The sequence below is a fragment of the Xenopus tropicalis genome, chromosome 3, assembly GCF_000004195.4.
Source record: "Xenopus tropicalis strain Nigerian chromosome 3, UCB_Xtro_10.0, whole genome shotgun sequence".
NCBI classification, from domain to species: domain Eukaryota; kingdom Metazoa; phylum Chordata; class Amphibia; order Anura; family Pipidae; genus Xenopus; species Xenopus tropicalis.
Genome location: NC_030679.2, coordinates 27,870,807 through 27,897,820, shown reverse-complemented (window position 1 = coordinate 27,897,820; position 27,014 = coordinate 27,870,807). Strand labels below are relative to the sequence as shown.

Genomic DNA, 27,014 nt, shown 5'->3' with positions numbered 1-27,014 from the left:
TGCTGCTGACACAGTACAGATGGGGGGGGCAATATGAGGGATTGGCTGCTGCTGGTACAGTACAGATGGGGGGGCAATATGAGGGATTGGCTGCTGCTGGCACAGTACAGATGGGGGGGCAATATGAGGGATTGGCTGCTGCTGGCACAGTACAGATGGGGGGGCAATATGAGGGATTGGCTGCTGCTGGCACAGTACAGATGGGAGCAATATGATGGCTGCTGGCACTGGTACATAGGAGCTATAAGGGTTGGGGGGGTAATAGCAGCTGGCCATTTATTAGTTCTGTCTATCTGGGCTGTGGCTTGGCATCGGGTGGGGCAATACATGACTATTGAAGCCCTTGCCTAGGGTGCCAAAATAGCTTGGCCCGGCCCTAAATGTGGGAGCCACTAGTGGGGGGGGGAGTCACAATTTTGTGCCAGTTTGTTTGTTACATGATGTGATGTATAAATACGCTTATCCTCCACCTTCCTATTTTTATATGGTCCCTTGCACTTCAAGATGCCTTCTAATATCTTTGTATCATTTTCACAGGGTTACACTATCCACTATAGTATATACTGCAAGAGCCTCTGCCAGAAAATCTGTGCTTTTGGCTTGTTTGAACAAGAGCCCACAAGGTGGCAGAAGGCAACCGCTGGCAGGTTTGGAGCTTCTCCAGAGATGTGACAGAATTTGTTAGAATGCAGCAGTGAGAGGCTGGGGAGGTCAGAGCTGGGAAAGACTTGAGGCGCATCAGGGAACAGCAGAAAAAGGACAGATGTTTCCCCCATGAGATAAGGAAAGTCTGTGCCGTGCAACATGATCTATAAGCCAGAGGATAGGGATGGGCGTGCTTGCACTGCGGAAGACCTCTTTAATGACTGGGTGAGCGGCTCCGAGCTTAGTGTAATGTGAGCCTGAAAACCTTCTGACATGGCTGGAAGATTTTGCTTGGTGTTTTTACAGAAAATATTTGCCTTGCTCTCATCTATGATGTGTGCTTATCCCAGTGACCCACAGCAGCAGCCCAGGAGCTCCAGAGAGGCAGCAAATCCCTGGTTCCCAGCAGCCCTGCCTGCTCCCTGCCTCACCTGATGGTAAGCCTCTCTCTGCTAAACCCATTGCACTGCACACTTACTTGCTGCATTGCTCTTTTCCTTCTTTTCCTTAAAATGGGAATTCCTAATGACGTTTGACGTATACAGCAATCTTCTAAGGCAAACTAACCCTTATTAATTTATTTACATTTTGTGGTTTTATATCCTGCATGTCATTGGCTTAACATTTTAAAGAAGAAAAAGGGTTAATCACTGGGATGCTAGCATGTTAGGCACCCCCTTAATGATTATAACCCCTTTGCAGACCCTGGGCAGGCTCTTCTCATAAAAACATACCATCCCAAAGTCCTATTCTAGTGAGTGCTGTGCCGCTAGCATTGCCACCCAGTTGGGGCTACTGTAAATGTATCCTACCTTGTGCGTGCACCCGAATGAATGGGATACGCTTGGGTGCAGGCACATGTAGCCGAAATCCGCCAAGAAACGCAAGACTTCATATCTTCGCCGGCTGTCGGCTACATGTCCCTACACCCGAGCGTATACCATTCATTCGGGTGCAGGCACAGGTAGGAGTGTATGGCGCTATTTTCGGCAAGCGATTTTCGGCTTGACGAAAATATACGCCACACACAATATGTGGCATCAGCCTAAGATAAATCACTTTTTCTGCCCCTATTTTACCATCTTTCTTCCCAAATTTACTCCACAACAAGCCCCCGGTCACCCACATGTCATAGCTTTGCTCCTTTATATCACTACCTCACCCCTTTCTATCATGACCCACCCCTTTTTGTGTCCACCCCTCCCCCATCTGGAAAAATGCTTCACAAAAAGGTGGCAACCCTATGTGCTGCCATAATCTTACTTGTCCCATTGAGTCTTTTTAGCTGCCCTTGGCTTTTAGCATGCACCATAGGGTAAAATCAGAAAATAGATACAAAAATTAAAATGCATGGGCCCAGCCCAGGGACAGAGGGACACAGGTCCCAGGGGCAGGAAGGAGGATGGCAGTGTGGTGTTTACTAGGCTGGGGACAGACAAGCGATTTTTATTGCTGGGTGATGCCTAATAAACCTGAACCCCCCAGGGTTCTTATTTGTCTGGTTGCTACGATAAAGTTACCCTTTAAACCAGAACAGCAGGGCTGACACATAGGGCCTCTAATACATGAAGGGTTGGTGAAATAACATAAATCAGGACATGCCTAACCCAGACAGGGATTCTGGGAGGTGAAGTTCAGCAACATCAGTTTTTGTTCCTTTTTCTCTAAAATGAAAGGTATACAAAAACATTTTTCCCAATGTCAGCCCCGTTCTAAGGCAGAACATGTAAAAAATGGCCTAAAAGTTAGGATTTTTTTTTTTAATTTAAGGTTTATTTTTCCAAAGTAGTGCTCTGGGCACCTCTCCTTTTATGGTATGTATTTTGGGTGCTCAGGAAGATACCATCCTTTGTATTTCATTGGTCAGGAGCGGAACATCTACTAATGGCAATCTGGCTTCATTCATGGCACGTGTGTTGTTCACATTTCAAGAGGGCCAAGAGTGTAAACTCACTTGGGCAAGATAACTTTGATCTATTCTTCAATGATCCTTGCTTCTCTATAGACTGGTACAAAATATATTGGTGGTTTGTCAATAATACAATGACTTTGGTGCTGTGCAGCTGTAAGGGAGTGCAGTGCATTACACTGTATATAGGAAAAGGAGTGGTTAAATAATTAAACACTTTCATCCCTGCATTAGTATCCTGGACTCTCTCGGGGGCTGTTTACTAAACTGTCTTTAGCCAGGAACCAGTATGTTTGTATTGCCAGCCAAAGGTTACTGGGAAAAGGGTGAAGCTAAAGGATCATGGTGTCACTTTGGTTTATTCCACAAGCGATGTCATAGCCCTGAAGTGGGCATGTACCTAAATATCCTTATCTATAATGCTGTATCTCATTGGCCACTAGTTAGCCACTGTTTCTGGGTTTGTTGCTAGGAGAATATGGCAGTTGCAGATGTGAACTGTCAGCTAAACTTTGTGTATTCTGCCCATCTGCCTGATAGAATGCACTCTCTGTTCCACACTGTATCATTATGTTTCTGTCTATTATCTTCCCATGCTGTGAATGTCACTTGCGCACTAAAATCAACACACACTCACACAGAAGGCAACAGTGTATGAGTGATTTGTGTCTCCCATGGGTGCTTTAGGAGCTTTCTGAGACTGGGAGAGACAGGCAGCATCCAGAGGAAGGAGGGACGGGCAGGGGAGGGGTTCTGATATCAGGCCTGCAGCTGCTTCAGTAAATGCTCTCAGCTATGTGACCCATCTCAGGATATGGGAATAACCACAGGGCTCAGAAGGTTTCTCCCCACATTGGACCTTATCTCCAGAGAGGATGCCTGGTTGCTAGGATACAAGTTGTTAGTGCTGAAGACAGAAGCATCATTTCCCAGGTATCCAGGTAAGCCGGGGGTTCTGATCAGTGGCAGTGCTGTATCCGAGGCAGATGTGAGAGCTCAGCGTGTAGATAGAGACAGAGAGACTGAGCTGCACTGAGAAGCACTGGGATCTCTCGTTAGTGTGGAACTGCAGCATGCGCTCGCTTGCACACAAACCAACTTATTCATGAGAGAGGGTGTGCCATAATATTGCAGATATCTAGTCAAGGTCATTCATTGCCTCTCACTACAGATCCAAGGACAAAGATGCTCTGCTTATATTATTCAGAAAGGGAAATATTAAAATTGCTGTGATTTTTTTTTGCTCTTCCTTCCAGCATGGTCCTGAGCCCGGCAATCATTATTCCGTGGCGTAGGCTGCCGCCCTTAATCTCCCCAGAGAGGCTGGCTTTGTTACCTGACTGGCTAGACCAGTCCCACTGACACAATGCTCACAGTGAGCTCTGGGGGGGCTGATTCATAGATATGGGGAAGCCAAGGGCTATTGGAATGTTGAGGGGTGGGGGGAGGGTGTGGAATGCACTCATAGGGGACTTGCCTGCTGGAAATTCCAAGTGATGAACATGGAATAATAGAAAATCCCCATCTCTAGGACTGTGTAGCGCTACTATTATTATACAAGATTGCTATGTGATTACTCTAACACAGCGTTTTTCAACCGCTGTTCCGCTGCTGACTGGTGTGCCGTAGGCAGGGCCGCAATTTTTACTTTCAAAGGGGGCCCGGCGATGCTACAGTTTTTCTTAGTAGCTCGGGCCCCCTTTAATAAAATCCGGGCCCTGTCATTTGTTGCGCCCCGTGTGTACGGGTGACGTCAGTACGCACGGGGCGCAACGTTATAAAAGGGCCTGTGTGCGGTCGCGTGTAGGCAGAAGTGAAGAGGCGGCGCGCCTGAGGGATACGAAGATGCTGCTGAAGCCACCGGAGAAGCCGCCGAAGAGCAGAAGTAAAATGCTGCTGGGCACCAATGTATTAGGGGGGGCCACGGGGCACACTGACTTATGGGGGCACTGCTGCTGGGCACCAATGTACTAGGGGGGCTGGCTCTTGGCACCAATGTACTGGGGGGCACTGCTGCTGGGCACCAATGTACTAGGGGGGCACTGCCTTTGGCACCAATGTACTAGGGGGGCACTGCTGCTGGGCACCAATGTACTAGGGGGGCACTGCTCTTGGCACCAATGTACTAGGGGGGCACTGCTGCTGGGCACCAATGTACTAGGGGGGCACTGCTCTTGGCACCAATGTACTAGGGGGGCACTGCTGCTGGGCACCAATGTACTAGGGGGGCACTGCTCTTGGCACCAATGTACTAGGGGGGCACTGCTGCTGGGCACAGAGTTACATTTTTTAACATTTTCTAATGGTGGTGTGCCTCGTGATTTTTTTCATGAAACAAGTGTGCCTTGGCCCAAAAAAGGTTGAAAAACACTGCTCTAACAAACTCATGTTGGCACAGGAGCCACAGTCAGTTGATAAAATTGGTACGATTCCATCCCCACATACCTATAATTATAATTTGCTGCTATGTACTACCTTTCTGTAGCACAATGCACACAGGCCAGCAAATAGGGAGAATTCCAGATATATTAGTCTCTGAAACACATACATGAATATATTCTATAGGGCAGTTTATTAGGGCCACTTTTGTAAAGGGTCAAAAGGGGCATTTGGTCGTGATCCTCCAGGACAGGGGGTGTCGCCATCAGTCCTTTAAAACCACAATAAATAGTGTCTAGAAAAAAACAACCAGAAAAGAAATTAAATGTTAATGTTACCTGGCCCCCTCCCAAATTCTGCCCAACCTGCTCTAGCTTTGTCATCACCCCCTCTCTATACCACTGGGCCCCCTGAAAACCGTGGCACCTGGAAAACCACCTGGATTGCCTATTAAACTGCATTATTCTACATTTCAAGCTAATTTTGCGTTTCAGAATTAGGTGCCCATACCGTCCAGGTTTCCTTAAATTGATAAGAATGGCCACTGACAACATCTGAATCAGTTGGGGACCACATCAAAACAGTGTAAATTCTGGGAAAACATAAAATCCAGGGATGTAATATTGGGGGTTCTACTATATTAGTATAGCAGAGACATATTGTTTTAAACAGACGGGGCTGGGTACTCAATTAGCACTATACAGGTATTTCTAGCTATCTTTTTGAATTTTGGAACAAAAGAAAATACACTGGAAATAAACTCAGTAGGATTGTTTCGCCACCAATTTGGATTCATGCAGCTTAGTTACCATTAAGTACAAGGTACTGTTTTATTGAGAGATTATTTGTAGAAATTAGAATTATTTGCTGAAAATTGAGTTTTTGGGAGATGGCCTTCCCATAATTCAATGCTTTCTATATCTATGTGTTGCAGTTTAGCAAAGTGACAGAAATCCTTCCCAGATATAGGTTATATTTAGACTTTCAAGGCACAATGCAGGCCATACATTAAGCAGTTGTACCTACCCATAGTGCAGTGCAAGCAGGAGGTATGTACAGAGCTACAGAGTACCAACTGGCATGCATAAGCGAGGGAATTCCCATGTCAAAGTCACATCACCTCTTCCCTGAGAGGCTGAAGCAGTATCTGCCAGCATGGCATGCACACTGTGCTGCAGCTCTGTATCAGGCACAAAAAGTGTCATCTGACAGCACTAGGTGCTACAAAGTGGGGTCAAAAGATTAAAATCTTAAATGAAGTCTGTCCGATAGGAAATGTATGATATAATCAGCAGAGTGGGGGTTTCACAGGAAATGAATCAGAATATAGAATACCACAGAGACAAGATGCAGAAGCCATTCTGAAGATTTAGGCTTCCTTCTACTGGTGCGGTTTTATTTACCGTTGGGTGTCTGGTCTGAGCTGTATAATTACAGGGTGACTAAATCCAAACAATTTGTATTGCACTGCAGGGACGAATATATTCATTCATTGATATTTATATTTACCCATATGGTGCCATGCTTAAAAGGAGTTGTTCACATTTCAACTAACTTTCAGTATGATGTAGACATTGATATTCTGAGACAATTTGCAATTGATTTTTCTTTTTTGTGTGTGATTTTTCAGTTATTTAGATTTTTGTTCAGCAGCACTCCAGTTTGGAATTTCAGCAGCTATCTGGTTGCCAGGGTCTTGCTTACCTTAGCAACCAGGCAGTGGTTGGAAAGATTGAGAGAGAGACGAATATGAATAGAAGAGGGACTGAATAGAAAGCAAAGTAATAAAAAGTAATATTAATAATAATATTGTAATATTGCAGAGGAATAGTTTTTTTTGCTGCTGCAGTCAGTGACCCCCCCAGGGCAGACTCCTGGGATTATAGGATTTACGGTGCATACAAAAAAGCCAAGGCACACATACATGCCAGGCCCCATCAGCCAATGAATGGACAGAGTTGTGTCTATTACTCCCACACTACTTCCTGTTACAGTTAGAGCTGCATTACTTCCTGTCAGCTGATCTCTGAGGGAGCACACAGCCCATCACTAAATGGTGGCTCAAGTGATATAAAAAGGCAATATTTACTGATATATATATATATTCCAGTTTGGTAAGATTCTTTATTAGGTCACTTAACATGATATAAATGAATCTGTTGGTTAAGTATTCTTTCTGAGGGTATAGTTTTCCTTTAAAGACGACCCCCTCCCCATTTAAGTACAACCTCCTAGACAATACCTGCAGTTTTATATGGGTGAACTTAAAGGAGAAGGAAAGGCTAAGTCACTTGGGGGTGCCAAAATGTTAGGCATTTTAATCACCTTCTCCTTTAAAGAAACGTTGGCCCTGTGCATACTTGCCAACTCTTCTGAATTCCAGCTCCGATGTCTCCACTATTGACTTTATAACTCTGGAAATCGAAACTTTCCTGACTGGCAGAAATATTTTCCTGAAAGGAAAGTTATAAATGAAATGAAACTTTTATTAAAGCAGATACCTGTGTCAATTCATCACAGTGAACAGTCCAATGGCATTCTGCCCTATGGAGTCATATTGCTTAGGGATACACCCAATCACAGGTCCACATCTTTGCTCCCTGTTGCAAATTTCATGCAGGGAGAAAGGCAGGGTTAGACTGGTGTGTGAGAGGCTTACTGGGGCTGCTGGTCTGGGGCCCCCGCCACCTACCCACTCACCCACCACCAGCATCCCCCCCACCCCCAGGTTTGGGTTGGGGGGTCCCTTGCTGGGTTTTTTTACTATTGTCCTGCTGGCCCAGTCCAGCCCTGGAGAAATGATCTGGAATTATTTTCCATGCTGGAATGAATTGTTCCATGGCAGAAAAGAATTTCTTAAATCTAATAACATTTACAGTAAAACATTACAAGCGACAAGGAATGTTAAAAATCACTAGGGGCTATTTTAAATACTGTATCTTAAATATTATCACTGGGGGGGGGCTAACATCCTAACATTTAGCACACCCCAGTGACGTTAACTTTTATAATCCATTAACCAACTGGCCCCACAATGTCAGCATTTTATAATGTAAATCAAGCAGTTTGTGTTATATTTGGGTTATAACCACCATTTTAGGGCACTGCTGGTATGACAAAGACCTAGCAATAAATTGTTCCTGATACTGTGCCTGAACGGTTTAAAAATGTATACTATATGTTAGGGAGCGAGAGGCAGCTGAAGGACGGTTAGGGTCAACTTAGCAGTCAGTGCTAATTGTCTGTCCTTGATATACTATAGGGTATATTAATCATGCTGTGTAAAAAGTGGAGAGAAGCATTACAAGTGATGTTGCCCAGAGCAACCAATCAGCAATTAGATTTCAACAGTTACAAAAGCAAAGCATCTGATTGGCTGATATGAGTAACATCACCGGTAACTTTTCACTCCACTTTTTACACAGCATAATAAATATACAGTATGTAGTAACAGTGACAAAGCATGCACCAGGTCTATTAACCCTCTGCAAACCATCAGTTCCATTTAGAGGTCAGCTGCTTTTAAAGCAAACTTTTATTGCATTACTCCCAAGTTTATGTATCTGTACATGAGCTTTTGAATACAAAAGAAACCCTTAAAAACCCATGCTTAATTTACAGCCCATCAGAATGCTTGCCAGGGTCGAAACAAAATCCTAGGGTCCCTCAAGTCAATGACTGTTCATGACTGTTAGTTTTCCCACTGTAAGAAACTTTATTATTACCTGTGAATTACAGTATACAGTGGCAGCCAGTCTATCAAGTATTTTACAGAGACTGTTCATTATTAGCATCAGTGCAGCTTCCAATCTAAGGTTCCTCTAACACAGGGATCCCCAACCTTTTGTACCTTTGAGCCACATTCAAATGTAAAAAGACTTGGGGAGCAACACAGGCACACAACATGTCCCTGGGGGTACCAAATAAGGACTGTTATTGGCTATTTGGTAGCCCCTATATGAACTGGCAGCCTACAGCAGGCTCTAATTGTCAGTACATCTGGTTTTTATGCAACCAAAACTTGCCTCCAAGCTAAGAATTAAAATATAATTACTGCTTTATGGTCATTGGAAAAACATCCAATGGGTTGGAGAACAACATGTTGCTCATGAGCCACTGGTTGAGGGATCACTGCTAACATTTACACAATATATAAGGCCTCATTTAAAATGCCCTGTGCAATGTGCAAAAAAATGGCCACTTTGCTGGATTTTTGATCAGTGCAGAGTCCAGCATCCCCTAGGCTCTGTAGGTGCTCTTGAACCCTGTGGCACTCCTGCACTTGTGCTACCAGGGTTTAAAAAATTACCCCATATAGAGTTGATTTTCTCAGAAACCAGTTAACTTGCTGGGCTTTTTTTATAGAATGTAGGAGGAAACCGGAGTGCCCTGAGGAAACCCATGTAGACACAGGGAGAACATAAAAACGTATTGCAAATAGTGCCAAGGTTGGAATCAAACAGGGGACACCAGCTTCTGAAGCAGAGCCCACAACTGAGCCAACTGGCATTATCCTGGCATTCAACTAAAGGAAGCAACAGTAAGGCTAAGGTCACAAACACCATTTCTCCCGGGGCAGAAAAACAGACACTGCAAAATCTACCCCATCTATACTGTGGCAGATAAATGCCATTTGTGTTACATCTCTATCTGCTAAACATCATGTTCCGCCGAGTGCTTGCATGAATGGTTCCCAACAATAGAACACACAGATAACAGTGCCTGCACGTTATTTCATTGTAGTCACAGAAGGGCACTGAATGCAGTTGCTTGCCTGGGTAAACTGTCATGGGAGAGAAGAGGGAAAAAAGAAATCTTTAAGGATACAGGAAACGTTTGAAGTCTGCATCTGTTTGGACAATGTAGGCGTTTGCTTTGTTTCATGGTTCCTGTAATAATTCAAAAGCAACTAATTTGAATGTTTAAAGCAAAGAGGAATATCAGAGGTACTGGGGAGAGGGGATAGACAATATGGTGGGGAATCTTATCAGGGTAAAATCTCAGTTTTCTAGGTTTATTTCATGTACTTTACTTATCAAAATAGCTCACAATGTTATGTCACATAATGGTAAAGATCCATATATCTTTGACCAAACTATCCTTACTGATTTTTTTTTTACTTGTCCAAGTCACTTTGCTGTTCTGTTCCTTATTCTCTTATTATTTTTACCAAGACTTAAAACTGTTATTATTATTACATAGAATTTTAATGAGATCCATTCACAGCACTTTAAAGCAAAGGTTCAGGAGGTACCCAAAGCAAATGATGGGGACAGCCAAAAGACAAGTCAGGTTGATAAGTCAAGGTTAAGGTTTATTGTCTTAGCTTTTATAGCAATTATTGCTCTAAAGGGTAACAGCTATAAAACTATAAAAGTTTTTGTTTAATATGTTATAGAATGTCATATTCCTATGAAATAATTATTTGCCTTCCTCTTCTGCTTCCTTCTACTGTAGTTTAGATCACTTATTCTGGCAGCCAAAACCTATTGCTCCAGGAGCCTGCAGTTTTATTTTTGTTACTTTTTATTGCTTATCTTCTTACCTTCTCTGTCCTTCTCCTATTCATCTCCCAGTCTTTTATTAAAACAACTGTCTGGTTTCTAAGTTTTCTAAGGTAAATAATATCCTAGCAACCAGTTAGATGCTGAAATGCCAAACTGGGGAGCTGCTGGACCAAAAGCTAAATAACTGTAAAACCACTAAAAATAAAAAAATGAAGATCCATTGCAAATTGTCTCAGAATATCAATTTTTACATCCTGATAAAAGTTCATTTAAAGTAGAATTACACCTTTCTGCACCCATGGGGCCGTTGGATTCAATGTGCTAATGCATAGCATCTTCATCTTTTTAGAATCTGCAGTCTATATTAATTATTATAAAATGTATAATGAAGCAGTAGAATTCTTAATGAATCAGATGAGTATAGGACTGACCAGACCAGGGATAACTGGCTTAGTTCTCCAGCTTAAATTAATATTGTATTATATGGATAAACATTCCCTGTTTGTTTAAAGGGAAGGGCATTTCCTAGTAGCTTAATGCGCAGAATGTCTATGTCATATATACAGTATACTGATAATGGGTAAGTGCAGAGGGGCTCTTGTTTCTCTTCCCAAAATGCCAGTATATCTGCCCATTACAGCTGTGCCTTGTGTGCAGGATCGGACTGGGGGGGTGCAGGGCTTCAGGGGAATGACTTCCAAGCCTTCCATTCTTTGTAAAGGCAGGGCTCTTTACAAAGAGCATAAAGAACCTGGGTAAAAGTCCCCCAAACTGCCTTCTGCCTCCCATTGACTAATATTGCTAGTACAGGCAGTTCGTAGCTAGGAAAACAATATAATGTGCCTGGGGTATCATCAGCCTGAAGGAGCTATCAAACTTAATACAGGTATAGGACCCGTTATCCAGAATGCTTGGGACCAAGGGTATTCCGGATAAGGGGTCTTTCCGTAATTTGGATCTCCATACCTTAAGTCTGCTAAAAAATCAATAAAACATTAATTAACCCCAATAGTATTGTTTTGCATCCAATAAGGATTTTTTATATCTTAGTTGGGATCAATTCCAAGGTACTGTTTTAATACTACAGAGAAAAAGGAAATTAGTTTTAAAATTCTGAATTATTTGATTAAAATAGAGTCTACGGGAGATGGGCTTTCCGTAATTCGGAGCTTTCTGGATAACGGGTTTCTGGATAAGGGGTCCGATACCTGTACTGTTAGAAATTCATCAGAGACATGAACACAATGATTTCCATTATATGTACTATATGTGGCATACAAACTGCTTCATGAATGTGGAACCAGAAATTGTTTTAGCTCTGCATTCATGCAGGGAAGAATGATTTTTTTTATCCTGCTGGTGTTCAGTTACAATCCCCAGCATCACCTCAAATTTGGCAGCTGTTTCTTATTTAAGAAGAATGTTCCATTAAAGTGGTCTTACAATAAAGGCGTTTTAGTGCTTTGATAAGTTTAAACTATTAAAGGAATGTCTATTTTATTTTTAATGAGGAATATGTAATAATTGGCTATAAAATATCTAGTTGTACAAATTTGTGTATGGTTTTCTTTCCCAAACTACAGATTGAGACGGGAATGGAGATAAACATGGAGGAGAAGGAAGCCGCTCCCCAGCAGAACCCTTACATGCTGTTCCTGTTGGTCCTGGTTTTCTTTGTCACAGGACTCCTTGGCTTCCTTATCTGCCACGTGCTGAAGAAGAAAGGGTACCGCTGCCGCACATTTCCAGAGGAGCTGGATCCTGAGGCCAAGGAAGGGCTCAATGAAGACCTTGAAAGTGAGTAGGGTGTTTGCCAGGGGAGTGGCTACAGAGGAAGCCAATCCTGCGGTTACAGGGGACACAGGAGTATAGAGGGGCCCAGTGAATACCTAATTAATGAGCAGTTTCAATATATTGTAGTAGAAAGCATCAACTTAACAATTTTTTGGGGTCCCAAATTGAACTTAAATTGAATTGGTCTTTGGGACTTACCTGTTTGTTTCTGGTTTCTAATTATTGACTTATGACTTATAATTTTCCAACTTGCATAATACGCCCCAAACAAGCAGGCTTTGCAGTAAGATGAGAAGCAGCAATGCAACAATTAACTCAGGCAATATAAATTTGAGCTTTAATATTTAAATCAGAACAACAGATGCTTTGAAAGATTTTGGCCTGTTCTCCCAAGTGATCCCTCACGATTTGGCCTAGGGTAAGGAATAATATTTAAGACTATGGTTCTTCTTCAGCTCTCCAAGTCCATTATAAGCATGGGACGCATCAAGGTTGGGCACATTCACCAGCATTTTCTATTAATAATTGAGACACTGTGGGCAAACACTGCATTGTGGGTAAAATAAAATGACATGGTAAATGAGTTGCAGCTTTGGTAAATGAGTCTTTATATGGAAATACTACTATAGATTTAGAAAGGGAACAGAATGAACAACAATGTGGTGCATCCACTAAAGCCTCTCTCTAATGCAGACACACATTTGGATCCATTAGGTTCTAGGTGGATTGCTGTACATGTGAGTGGTTTGTTTGTGTTCCACATACAGATGCAGAGGAGCTGTCAAACGAAGACACAGTAGAACGTATAGTGAAGTGCATTATCCAGAATGAAGGTTAGTGTTGCACCTAATGCTTGCTATTGTGTTTGTGCAGACGCAGGATATTCCCAGTGATATGTACTTTTGTGTTCATTGCCAGCCAATGCCGAAGCGTTGAAGCAGATGTTGGGCGACACTGAAGGAGAAGTGCCTATTGTCCCCAGGTGAGGAGGCTTTTATTTTATACTCACATTCTGCTGCCTTTGCACAAAATCAGTGATATTGATGATTCAATTGATGGGTATTTTATTAGTAAGTTCAGAGCTGCCTGGGAAGCTTCATTTAAAGGGGAAGTTCACTTTTAAACCCAATTTTAGAACACTGATCCATGATCAGACCCTCTGCTATTTATTTGTAATTGTGACAGAGCTCATTTAAATAAACTCCCACTTTCTATTCATTCCTATAGGATTTTTAGAAGCATATTTATCAATATGTGAGAGCTAGAGTTCACAATTTGATAAATACGCTTCTAAAAATCCCAGAGCAAATAGGAAGTGGGTGAGTTTTTCAGTGGTGAGGCCTAATTTCAGATTTTGATAAATCTGCCCCTAAGTAACCATAAGGCAGACTAAATGCCTGACTGAAGAGCTGCAGAACAAAATGTTGGCTGAGGATGCAGGGAATTGTTCTTACCCTGGATAATGTCATTTAAGCTAATAAAATATTCATGACAAATTCTAAACTTCCCATAAATCCAGAATTATATGACTCTTTATTAAATGGCATCTGTCAAAATACATCTATTTCCTTGACACTGCAGGTTTTGACTACTGTGTTCCTTTCAGCAACAATAGTAGTGGCTTAAACTCCTGCAAATATCTCCCACAGAGTCCATTTTAAGCAAATTAAATGCTTTTCATTTCCCTTTTCTCTGTAATAAAACAGTATCATATACTCAATTCCAGCTATTCCAGATATAATTAAAGGGGTTGTTCCCCTTTAAATTAAGTTTTAGTATGATGTAGTAGAGAGTACTATTATGAGACAATTTGCAATTAATCTTCGTTTTTTATTATGTGTTTTTTAAACTATTTTGCATTTTGTGCAGCAACTTTTTAGATTGGAATTTCAAAACCTATCGGGTTGCTATGGTAGTAACCAGGCAACAGTTTGAATAAAAGGCTGGAATATGAATAGGAGAGGAGCTGAATAGAAAGATAATAAAAAGTAACAATAACAATAAAATTGTAGCCTCACAGAGCAATAGTTTTGGCTGCTGGGTCAGTGACCCCCATTTGAAAGCTGGAAAGAGGCAGAAGGTGGTGGCATATAATTTAAAACTATACATAATAAAAAAACAAAGACCAACTGAAAAGTTGCTTAGAATTGGTCATACTTAACATACTAAAAGTTAACTCTTTATTGTAGGCACAATAATACTAATGGGATTCATGTTTAAATTATTTTTACTTTAAGGAGAAGTAAAGTCATTTCGGCATTTTACTGCCAATAGATTAGTGCCTGCTAGAACTCTATATTTATTCTGCAGAAAGCATCACCATAAGGAGCCCTAGAAGCTTTCTCTGTTTGCTTAAGCTGCCATTTTAGCTTGGTCTTCATAACTTCCTGCTACAGCTCTAGCCGTTATAGTTTAGAGTGAGTTTTATGAATTCTTATGGGAGGGGGGAGCAAAAGAGAGGAGAGACAGACAGACTTTGGCCCCTGGAATGAAGGATTTTTCTGAGAGAGGAAGTCAGATACCCTAACAACATGTTTACAAAAAAGAAGACAAGAAATCCTGTGTTTCTTTTGATAGAGGACTCAGTGCAGTGTTTCTGTGAGTGTTTATGGCTGTATTTACATAGACCTTTCTGATAAAGCTTACTTAGTTTTTACCTTTCCACCTCCTTTGTGATCCCTATTACAGAAAGATCCCATATCCAGAAAACCCCAGGTCCTAAGCATTCTGGATAATAGATCCTATACCTGTAATAATATTTTCCTATTGCTTTTGAAGTGATTTCCCAGCACAAGCTGATAATCATAGGCGGATTTTCAAAATGGCTAGGGAAGGCTAAGCCTCCCCAAACCTGCTGGCACCTTAAAAAAAAAAAACAAACTCACTCTGTTTCTGCACTGCTCTGGAACCTTTAACATGGGGGAAATCGTCTTGCATTCCTGCAAGCTCTGGTTCTGTTGTAATCAACTGTGCTCTGATTAAATCCTTCATCTGGTGGCTTCTCCAATCAAAGCACAGCTCTCTTAACAGACAGTAAAATTGACCAATCAAGGCACAGATGTAGGCAGGGCTGGGGAGATATTACAAACTGAAGACACTGCAGAAATGAAGAGGGATAAGAAGGATCTGCAGGGTGTAAACTTTACCTAAGATCATTACAAACTTTGAACTTTTGCTGCAGATTTCATCCCCCTCCCACAGATGCTATACTGTTTATGTTCTAAAGGCTGAATTACTAGCCGAAAGTAAATCGTTTTTTTGTCACCTGGCATCTATAATATCCCTATCACCCTTGCTCCAGTCCTAAATTAACTCTTTCCCCCTGAAAAAAGCTAATTGTACAGTACTACTTATATATTTGTTGTTTTTAAACTGCATTTCTGGGAAACAAACTAATTTTATATTTCAGTGCCAGTGTTATAGTGCCAGGGCCTGAATATCAGTACCCACTGCTTCTCACTGCATATAATGTGCTGGTTTTACATATACAGTATATAGTTACATAGTTACATTGGGTTGAAAAAAGACCCATCAAGTTCCATCAAGAGTCCATCAAGTTCAACCCTACCAAGTAAACCCAGCACACACAAACCTATACTGACCATATACACTCATATACATAAACCATATATACCAAAATCTAACTGTAGATATTAGTATCACAATAGCCCTGGATATTATGCTTGTTCAAGAACTCATCCAGGCCCCTCTTAAAGGCATTAACAGAATCTGCCATTACAACATCACTAGGAAGGCCATTCCCCAACCTCACTGCCCTCACTGTGAAAACCCACCTACGCTGCTTCAAATGGAAGCTCTGTTCCTCTAATCTAAAGGGGTGACCTCTGGTGCACTGGTCATTTTTATGGGAAAAAATAACATCCCCTATCTGCCTATAATCCCCTCTAATGTACTTGTACAGAGTAATCATGTCCCCTCGCAAGCACCTCTTTTCCAGAGAAAACAACCCCAACCTTGACAATCTAAATTAATATCCATCTTAAGGACTGGAGCCCAAAACTGCACTGCATACTCAAGGTGAGGCCTTACCAGGGACCTATAAAGAGGCAAAATTATATTTTCATCCCTTGAGTCAATGCCCTTTTTTATACAAGACAGCACTTTATTTGCTTTAGTAGCCACAGAATGACACTGCCTGGAATTATACAACTTGTTATCTACAAAAACCCCTAGATCCTTCTCCATTAAGGATACCCCCAACACAAAACCGTTTAGTACATAACTTGCATTTATATTATTTCTACCAAAGTGCATAACTTTGCACTTGTCAAGATTGAACCTCATTTTCCAGTTTGCTGCCCAGTTTTCCAATTTAATCAAATCGCTCTGCAAAGTGGCAGCATCCTGCATGGAACTTATAGTTTTGCACAATTTAGTGTCGTCAGCAAAAATAAAAACAGTACTCTCTATGCCCACCTCCAGGTCATTAATAAAGTTAAAAAGCAAAGGACCAAGGACTGACCCCTGTGGTACTCCACTAACCACACTGGTCCAATTAGAAAATGTTCCATTTACCCCCACTCTTTGTACTCTATCCTTCAGCCAGTTCTCTATCCAATTACAAATATTATGTTCTAGGCCAATATTCCTCAATTGTATCATTAACCTTCTGTGAAGTACTGTATCAAATGCTTTAGCAAAGTCCAAGTAGATGACATCAACTGCCATTCCAGCATCGAGGTTCCTGCTCACCTCCTCATAAAAGGCAATTAGATTAGTCTGGCAAGATCTGTTATGCATAAAACCATGCTGGCACAAACTTATAGTTTTGCGATTTGCAATGTATTCAACTACCCTATCCTTTATTACGCTTCCAAAAGCTTTCCTGCAATTGATGTAAGACTAACAGGCCTATAGTTTTCAGGCTGAGAACGGGATCCCTTTTTAAATTACGGCACCACATTAGCAATTCGCCAGTCTCTCGGCACCATGCCAGACCTCAATCCTAAAAAATTAAGTAGAGGTTGTTTATCTTTTAATGTTCAAGTCTCATTTGAATTTCTCTTTTAAGAGACTGCATTTGACTGTATATAATGTGCCTGGAATGTCAGTACCCACTGCCTTTGTCCCTATAAAACTAAAACACATTTAGCTAACTGATCCCTAACACAAATTGATGGAGAACCCCTCACAGAAGTGTGTGTGTTTGAATACTTTTATATCCTAAGCATTTTAGGGTGAAAAAAGCCCTCCCACCCGCACTTTTGCATAGTATCCCTGGAAGTCCATGGGAACCACAAGAGGTAGTTGGGAGGTTCATTTTTACTCCCAAACACAGAAGTCACCCTCCGCCTATGCCTGTATTTCTATGAAGTTCTAGGATGCATTGTAGCTGTTCTTTCCGGCATGCACAGTTCTTTCTGTAATAAGCAAGTAAAACAACACAGCTGTCAGGAGCCTTTTGTAAGCACCAGACCAAAGCGCTAGGGCCCCAAGAAATCCATTTCTCAAAAATTCATTACGTTTCTTAAAACCAAATCAGATAGAACATGAGCCAAAGCGCTCAGTATTGTTTAAAAAGAAAGGGAAGTAGGCACAGTGTGTCTTAACCCATTAGAAACATTCAAGGTTTGTCAAGCAAGGCCTTTCAAGAGTCATGTGGCGCCAAATAGGATTGAGCTTCAATAAAATTTGATTTAATTACTTGTAGGTGGCATTTTAGATTTAGCCAGTGTTTACCCCAATATATATATATATATATATATATATATATATATATACATTGCTACAGAATTTACAGTTATGCTTAAAAACTTACCCCATACCATGTATTCAAGGGGATGAAAACACTCAAAATCACAAAATCTACAAAAAGGCAAAAATAGCCCTATTAATAAAGGAGGTTTTAAAGGCTCCTTTTATTTTTCAGCACTAGAGGTTTGCTGCAGGGCAATGCTGCCCCCTGCAAAGAAAATCTTTGAAGGGTTCCGACATGCAAAACTATAGAGGAAGCAGACCCTGCAGTCAGGGCCCCCTGTGAATGCCTGGTCGGCTTCCTGTATTGTTATGCTACTGGCAAGGGCTAACTTCACCTTATTGGTTTGTGAAGCTTCTCACTCATTCAGGTCATAGTATATCTGTAGTAAAAAGTCAAATCAAGTGGAACTATCACAAAAATAAAAATGTAATTTATGCTTCATCTCATGCAAGTAAACTCTAAATGTAATAACACATTGTGTGACCTTTCTAAAATAATCAAGTTACTGCTAACGGTATAGAATTTAATCAAATTTAGAAAGTTCCTTATTTCCGTGAGACAAAGCTAATATTTGGTGCCAAAACACCTGTGTGTAAATGCTGCAGAATTTACATTATGTGAATTTTAACACAAACAGGTTTTCATCCTTTTTCCTTAAAGGGTGAAGACACACAGAGTTAATAGTAGCAGCTACTTGTCATGGCTACTAAAATAGACAATGTCTATCATTTACTGATAATTGTCTCCGTGTGTGTTTTAGCAGAGGCAATTCTCAGTATTGTCTATGGCAGGGTATTTTCTGGAGTTTAGTAGCTGTTACAAGTAGCTGCCACTAAGTAGCTCTGTGTGTCTTTACCCTAAGTTTGCCTCCACATCTCTTTAGTCCCAGCCACATAATGAATCCACATCCCACATGCCTAATTGGTAGTTAATTTAGATCCATACCACATGACTGCATAAAAATCACTGCAGTCTGCAGAATTAATTGATAGCTATGCAGGATATGTATTTAAGGGCTCTGGCACACGGGGAGATTAGTCGCCTGCGACAAATCTCCCGTGTCTCAGGCGACTAATCTCCCCTAGTTGCCATCACCTGCCATCCCACCGGCGAAAGTGTAAGTCGCTGGTGGGATGGCACACGCGGCGGCGCAATTTCAGTGAGATCGCGCAAGTTGCCTCAAGAGGAAACTTGCGCAATCTCACTGAAATCGCGCCGCCGCATATGCCATCCCACCGGCGATTTACATTTTCGCCGGTGGGATGGCAGGTGATGGCAACTAGGGGAGATTAGTCGCCTGAGACACGGGAGATTTGTCGCAGGCGACTAATCTCCCCGTGTGCCAGAGCCCTAATAAGTAGCTGCTGTTAGAGGGTTGTAAGAGTAATGCACTTCTTTTGCTATAAGATCTGCACAGAAATGGCATATGCTCTAGGCATCCCACAGCATAGGGCCTCTATGGGGGCAACAATGTAGGTAAAAGTACATATTCTAATCTTTTAACAATTATTAACTCCAGTTGATGAATCAGGACTGTTATGCCAAAGGCTGCTGTGGGACAAGATGGCAGTTTTAATTCAATATTTGTTCAGGCTGATTGATAAAGAGACCCATGCTTTGCCATGCATCCCTCTCCAACAAGTTAATGTATGTTCTGCTAGAATATTAACCGCTAGTGTGTTACTCTTTCCCATAACTCTCTGCCAGTCTGTGCCTGCACCGTGAAAGCCAAGATGCAGGCCCTCCTCACCATCACACCGTTCACCTGGGCTCAACACAAGCACCGTGTATCCATTGCACACGCAAGAAGAGGAGCCTGTTGCACCGCATGGGCCGCTCTAAGGAGGGCAAGGGAAAATCACACCCCGGGGAGGTAACGGTCTTCTCTGTTGGAAGGTACTTATTTTAACTTCATTCATAATCCTTGTTAGAGGGTTTGCTGGGAATGGCCACATGCTGCATGGTAGGAGACAACTAATGATACTGCCCAGTGAAGCCTCCCTATATGCCTTATTGTAGAGATGTTAGAAATGACTTTTACATCAGACAGTCCCACCTTCCCATGTGCATTGCCTGTTTTATTGTTGTTATTATTTATACATTGTCAGAATTGCTGCTGACTTGAATGTATTATTATATCTTTGCAAGCATGATAAACAGATACAACTGATTGGTAGCACTTGTTTAGGTTGTTTAGGTTGCCTAACTAAGCCCTTAAAGGCTCTCATTTGCTATCATGTAGAAGAAGAATTTTCCCTTGTTCACAAGAACATAGCAAGCACTCAGCTTTCTATGTCCTAGAGTGTTTACAACAATGGAAACATTTACATGATGGCTTACAGAGTAGGGCAAATATGGGCTTGTGCCAGTCAGCCAGGGCCCTAGAGTATTACATAATGTACGAACATAGGATAGATTTACAACAGAATCAGACTTGGGAATCCAGATGCATTACCAACAGTTCAGTACTGTGAGAGCTATTAAAGGAATACTATACCCCCCAACAACATAGTTCTCTAAAAATATATCACATAAAACAACTTATGTAAAACCCTGCTTCATATAAATAAACCATTCTCATGAAAATATACTTTTTTAGTAGTATGTGCCATTGGGTAATTGTAAGTAGAAAATTGCCATTTTAAGTACTACGGGCTGCCCCTAGGATCATACGATACACGGTGCACATAAGCAAACACATACATGTTAAGTCACAACAGCCAATTAATGGAGAATGTTCTGTCTTTTGCTTCCACACTTCTATCATTACAGTTAAGAGCTGAAATAGGGCTAAATGCTACAGGTTACATAGCAGATAAGCACTGTAGAACACGATTGTATTCTACAGAGGTTCTCTCTGATGTGCTGTGTAATGTGTTCCTTAGTAGTGTTTCTAAAGCAAACACACAATTCTTACCAGTGCAGGGCAGCAGAATATTCTATTTATTACTTTAATCTGCATTATGAACAGAGTTGGACTGGGGGGTGCAGGGCCCATCGGAGCTAATGCTTTAGGGGCCCCTGCACCTCCCAATGAGCCCCTGAATTGGCCTTCACACCCCCCCCCCCCCCCGCAGGGGCCCCCACCACCCCTCCTATCCCCTGCGGGGATCAGTTCTGGGGGCTCACCTGTCCCAGTCCAACCCTCATTATGAATATTTTATTCTTGTAAGAGGTTGACCATTTAACTTACTGACACTACTTCCCATCCTGTAACTCTCTGAAATTTTAGGTTTAGAGTCACTCATATTGGAAAAAAGCACAGTATTCAAGGATCACAAGATGGAAGCCAGGAGCCAGCATCTTCTGACAAGAATCATGAGGAGCAGCCCGTGATGAGAAAATCTAGTAAAAGCCTCGACCAGCAGCAGGACCAGCACCATATTGGCACACAAGACTTGTCACACAATGGACCCGACATGGTGGGTTTAGCCAAACTGGAAGCTCATAGTGAATCAGAAGCCAAGAGTGTAGGTAACAGCAGCCTAAAGAGATTAGAGGACCAATTTCAAAGACATTCTCTAAAGAAGCAGGGAACCAAAGAGAGGAGAAGCAGCGCACCAGAGAAGACAGCAGCAGAGTGGGTAAAGGTTGTGGATATCTGTGAAAGGGTGGATGAGAAACAAAAAGAAACCAGACTGGAAAGTGCAGATGAATGGAAAATACAGGTAAGCTATTGCTTTAAATAAAGATTTACATGCGGTAAGAATTTATGTGTAATTATATGTGATAAAAGGTGTGAAGCTTGCACTGGCCTAATTTTTTTTTTATTATATAGGCCCATGCCTTTGGGTGCCTATACATATACAGTATATATATACATATATATACATCCCTGCCTGTACTACCACCTGTGTCTTTAACATGCTGGTTTCATTCCCATGGTTTTATTCTTGCCACATCAAAGAAACCATAACAAAGTATCTCAAGATCTCTGGGGTAGAAGTACTGGCGTCTTCTAGTCACTGAATAAGAACAAAAGCAACTAAAGAAGTGAGGGAGACCAAGCTTTCAGTTCATACTTTGATTGGATTGTAAAAGCAGATCACTTTCCAGTAATTGGATGAGAACCCAATAAGAATGACTCTGGGTCACGAGATTGATTGTGAATTCAGGTACAGGATCTGCTGCTGCAGAACTGAAAAGAACGGCAAGGACATACCCAGAGCATAAAGTCACGTATATAATATCATTTGATTCACGGATTGGAAGCTTACTGGAACAGAGCCCAGTCACTACGTGCTTCTGCATTTCATCTCTAGTTCTTAATGGCTTTTAATGGCTCCACGAACAAACACCCAGAGGAGAATGAAGGAACACAATCTGCCATGTCCACCGTGCCTGACCTTTCAAGCGGAGCGTAGGCACAGTTCTCCTGACAGTGTTCTCATGATGCTTTATGATTGTTAAACAAGCTGAGCCGTGCTACAAACTAAACAAGGTTGACAAAAGGTATTTCATCCTTATTTAGAAATAGAATAGTCATGAAATGAAGTTGGCATCAGTAAATAAGCGGCAATCTAACAGAGCTCCCTGCAAAGATGTGTTTCTTATTATCAGTCAATTTCCCAGGTACAAGAATCATTAATTATTCAACTCTCTATGATTGATTTATTGCAAACAATTCACCTACCTATAATGTGGCAAGAGTAATATATAAATTGCACAGATTATTAAAGATAGTCATACCTTAAACATGCTAAATGTTCTATTTTCTGCAATTTTTCCTGGGACAATAGAGAATTTGGACATTAATTTCTAAATTGGATGTAATTGGGCCGAACACATGGTAAAAAAAAATTATATATATATTGGTAGGTGTGCAAAATAAAATGTAAACTCATGTAGATTGTTATATTGTAAAGCAAAGTTATCCAAAGGTGACCATACACAAACATGTAAAGATCCACTCATTTGGCAAATCTGATACATAGGGCAATAAGCTACCGTATGGGCTGAGCCAGCAGCTTTAATCAGCCCGTGCAAGGCCACCTTTACTTTTGTCATGCTCTGGGAAATCATCTATTCTGTATTGTACCTGCTTACTCGCAGGGAGGATGCTTTTAAGTTAACCACCTGTTCCCTGGACAGCCTGGATTTTAGAGGTTTGCTTGGTTGGTTGGTTTCCAGTGGGTATATAAACCAACCCTGCCCTATAAGACCCATCAATTTTTTGACCCACTAGGATGAAACGCACCCCATATTGCCATGGCACCTCATCATTTAACTGATTCCCTTTAATGCTACAAATGTTCTCTTTGTTTTTCTTCCCACTGGATCTAATTGTCTGTTATTTAAGGATGGTTTTGTTCTCTATTAAAAAGAGGTCTTTCAGCAGAAGCCCTATTCTAACTCAAAAGCACTCATCATGAATAGCACACTGGTCTATTGATGAAACTGATATCACAGTTACTTGTCTCACAGAAGGTTGGTGGCAGGCACTTTTGAGAGAACCACAGTTACTTGTAGCTGTCATACAGTTAGCACTGCATTACTCTCATACACTCTGTTGTATAGGAATCACATATGTTGTTTGTATCTAGATGACCAAGGACTGCTCACCTCAGGGACAATGATACTTAAGGTAAGAAATACTCATATATATATTCTTATAGTTATGTGTAGCTCAGCAAATGAATATGGCTGTGTTATAAAAAGGTAAATAAATATCAGAACCCATAAATGAAAACTGTGCATTAAGACTGCACATTACTCCTAAAAACCATCTTGCTGTTAGGGCAAACTGTTCTGGAAATGACATATGAGTACAGGAAAAGCAAAGTACAATCTGAATTTATTAAATGGGCAATTGAACCCAATACAGAGTAGAGAGCAAATTACCACCCACTGTCTATACTATCTATATACATGTCATACAGAAAATAGCAGAAACATTATCGGTTGCTGCATTAATACGTAAAGTAAGAAAGCGGCAAAGTAATCCTCATTTACAAACATCAAGCGCTGCCTCATGCTAAAGGGGACATATATTGTGCTGCACAATTTGTTCCAATACATTTAAGCATGTTCACGTTTCATTACAGCTGGATTCTCTAAGTGGGATTTATGTGTTTTATTTGCATACTTATAAATATTTATTGCAAGACCTGTGTGTGTATACTGTATATAGCATACAGGGATTTTTGGCCAGTCATCAGCAAATTATAAAATGTGTCCCATTTAGAAAATTTGTGCTGAATCTTTATTTTTGGGAATTTTTAAGTGCTTTTAAGAATGTATATCTGTATGAAAAAGTCTATAGTAGGTAGTGTCAGGCCAAGCCAACTGGGCACCCTAGGCAACCCAGCCATCAACCTTGCCCCCACCACACCCACCGCCGTGTGTATTTTCATTCAATGTGCAAATGAGCACAAAGCGCAGGCAAGGCCTAGGGGTAGGTGACAACCCCCTTGTTCCAGCCCTGTTAGTAGATTAAAGCAATAGGTGCAAGACAGTTTTCTCTCTTAAAAGGCAAGACCAAAAAAGCAGTCAATAAAAATAAAGCAGTAGATTATTAGTGCAAATGCTATATAATGTAGTTTTGGGTACCGGACATGTTTTGGGTCAAAGGCCTTTTTCAAGTTATACAAGAACCATGAACTAAAGACATTTCACCCCAGACACAATGCATCACAGATAATTCTTAAATCTTAAAGCACTAAGGGCTAAACTCCATGGGAGCTTTTTTTTTTTTTTTTGGTTGGTGTTAGAACAACAAAATCCAAGTTGGATGTAGTTGCATGGGGTAGAATACATGGAACTGATAGAATAATCTGATGTCTAAACTACATGTAAGATTTGCCATCTGGCACGACGCGCCTGTGGGAAAGGAACCCTGCATTTGCATTCAGTGAGATAAAAAGTCAGTCTTTTTTCTGTCATTGAAATACACTGACTGTCGGATGTAGATGCAGGAACAAAAACCAGCATCAGACTTTATCTGATCCAACTTTATACAGTCTAGGAGATCAGGAGATCAGAATTCGGTGGATGCTGTTGCCTGGTGCTGCATTGCATGATCAGATAAAATCTGGTGACCTACAAAATCTGATCAAAATCTCCCATGGAGTTAAGCCCTAATAGAAAGGAAAGGAGCCCTTTTAATATAAATAAAATAGATCAGTGCAAAAAAAAACCCTATTTGCAAGAGACGAGTGTTGAAGTGTACAAGATCATTTATGTGAACTGCCATGTAAGATAAAAAATGCATGTGACTTCCCCACAAGTCTAACAAATGGGATCCTATAAGCTTGTACACGTTTATTTGTCTTTCCAGATAGCTACTTTGCAAATGCTACGTGTAACAATTGGCTTGTCCACGTCAGAGACATGGGACGTAGTAGCATTATTTTATATATGTATAATCTGCTCAGCCCAGTATACTGTAGCACATATCAGAGGTAAAATAGTCACTGTATATAATGACGGTAGATTTATCTCTACATGGGCCATTCCACTCCATGAACATCAGGTCGGCTGTAATCTGCTCAGCCCAGTATACTGTAGCACATATCACAGGTAAAATAGTCACTGTATATAATGATGGCAGACTTATCTCTACGTTGGCCATTCCACTCCATGAACATCAGGTTGGCTGTAATGCTCAAAGGCTGACACTCTTTTCTGCTGGCGTCCCACATAAGGCCAATGGCTCTAAAAATCATAAGCAATTCCACTCTCAAGGGTGCGTCCCTATACATTTCAGCATCTCCGTTATCCCCTCATCAAGGGCAATATATGCACCATCTGGAGAACTTATTAAAGTATTACACTGATAAAACTAAGATCTGTTTTGTTTAATGTCTCCACCACATTTTCATGTAGGGACATATTTTAATTGGCAAGACATAGCGAATTATCAGAATATATTTCACGTTAAAGTGGCTTAAGGAACCACAGACCATAGTTACAATATGTGTATATGTGTGCTGCATCCCATTTTTTTTTATACATACTGGGTATTGTTACAGAACAGATTATACCTATTTAGTAATGTGTAGCCCACTTACCTGTTCATGTCCTTGGGCCTCACAAGTGACCTCTCTCTTCTTCTAAATTTCCCTTCTTCCATTCATTTCTTTTTTTGTCTATTGTTTATCTGTTCCTTAAAAAGGAAGAGAAAAATGACATGTTTCATCTCCTTTCTATTGCTATTTAATCTATGGTTATTCCATTGTTGTTATATATTGATTATTTTATTATAATGTGTGCTTTCCCTCATTTCCCTTTTAGCAACTCAGAGAGGAGAACTTTCCTACAACCACTGGAACATCAGCTACAAGAACTGAGCGGAGACATAACAAAGCGTGGTGTTCCCATATGCAATAGTGGGGTGATTACTCTGCGCAGGAAGTAAATGATTGGACAGCTGTACACGGATGGATCTGTCACATGACATGCATACCTAGAACATTACTGAATCTATAAATTGTCCACCTGTGTTTCTTTCTATTAAGAAATGTGCCATGCATGAAGAAATTCTACTGTCACCCCCACTGAACATCCCAGCGTGGTCTGTAGTCTTATGTTGTAGTTTCCAAGTGTTATAACTGCCATTGGGAGAATGTAAGTCATATTGATTATTCCCATTTTATATTAAGCACTGAAGAGACTGGTCAGGTCCTCTATCTAAACCCCACATTTACCCCCTGTCATCTACTTTTTATCTCTGATGGGCTGTAATAAATGAAATAAATGTTAGTTTTGTCTAAGAGCATTTATTCAATGATTCATAGCAGAGATGTGATGCCTTGGCATGTGGATGGAGTACTCTAAGTACTGTTACTCATCCTCTGGGGCCAAACATGTTGTATTCACAAGGACTGAGATATATGTGATTCTATCCAAGACTGTTTATTTAGTCTTGTTCTGCTCAAAGGAGACATTTTATATAAAGTCCATATTCGTTTATAATAGTCATCCTCCTTCAAAATGTGAAATGATGCAGAAAGAAAGATGTTTTAAAAGCATTTTACCTCCTAAAACTGTCATTATATGAGAGCTGCATACACAACCTCTCAAGTCAGAAGCCAGAGTGAAATGAAAGATGGGAGTGTTGCTT

At 41.0% G+C, this 27,014-nt stretch overlaps 1 protein-coding gene across 5 annotated transcripts; it reads left to right on the top strand.

Annotated features, from left to right (window-relative positions):
- Nucleotides 1-682: 682 nt before the first annotated feature.
- On the top strand, nucleotides 683-26,663 carry rell2 (RELT-like 2). 5 transcript variants are annotated; one of them, XM_031897822.1, is made up of 9 exons: nucleotides 683-870; nucleotides 996-1,082; nucleotides 12,024-12,237; nucleotides 13,002-13,067; nucleotides 13,153-13,216; nucleotides 19,661-19,849; nucleotides 21,186-21,621; nucleotides 23,497-23,537; nucleotides 26,186-26,653. In XM_031897822.1, the coding sequence occupies exons 2-8, from the start codon at nucleotides 1,080-1,082 to the stop codon at nucleotides 23,527-23,529; spliced, it is 1,005 nt and encodes a 334-aa protein (XP_031753682.1). In that variant the 5' UTR covers nucleotides 683-870; nucleotides 996-1,079; the 3' UTR covers nucleotides 23,530-23,537; nucleotides 26,186-26,653.
- The last annotated feature ends 351 nt before the right edge of the window (nucleotides 26,664-27,014 follow it).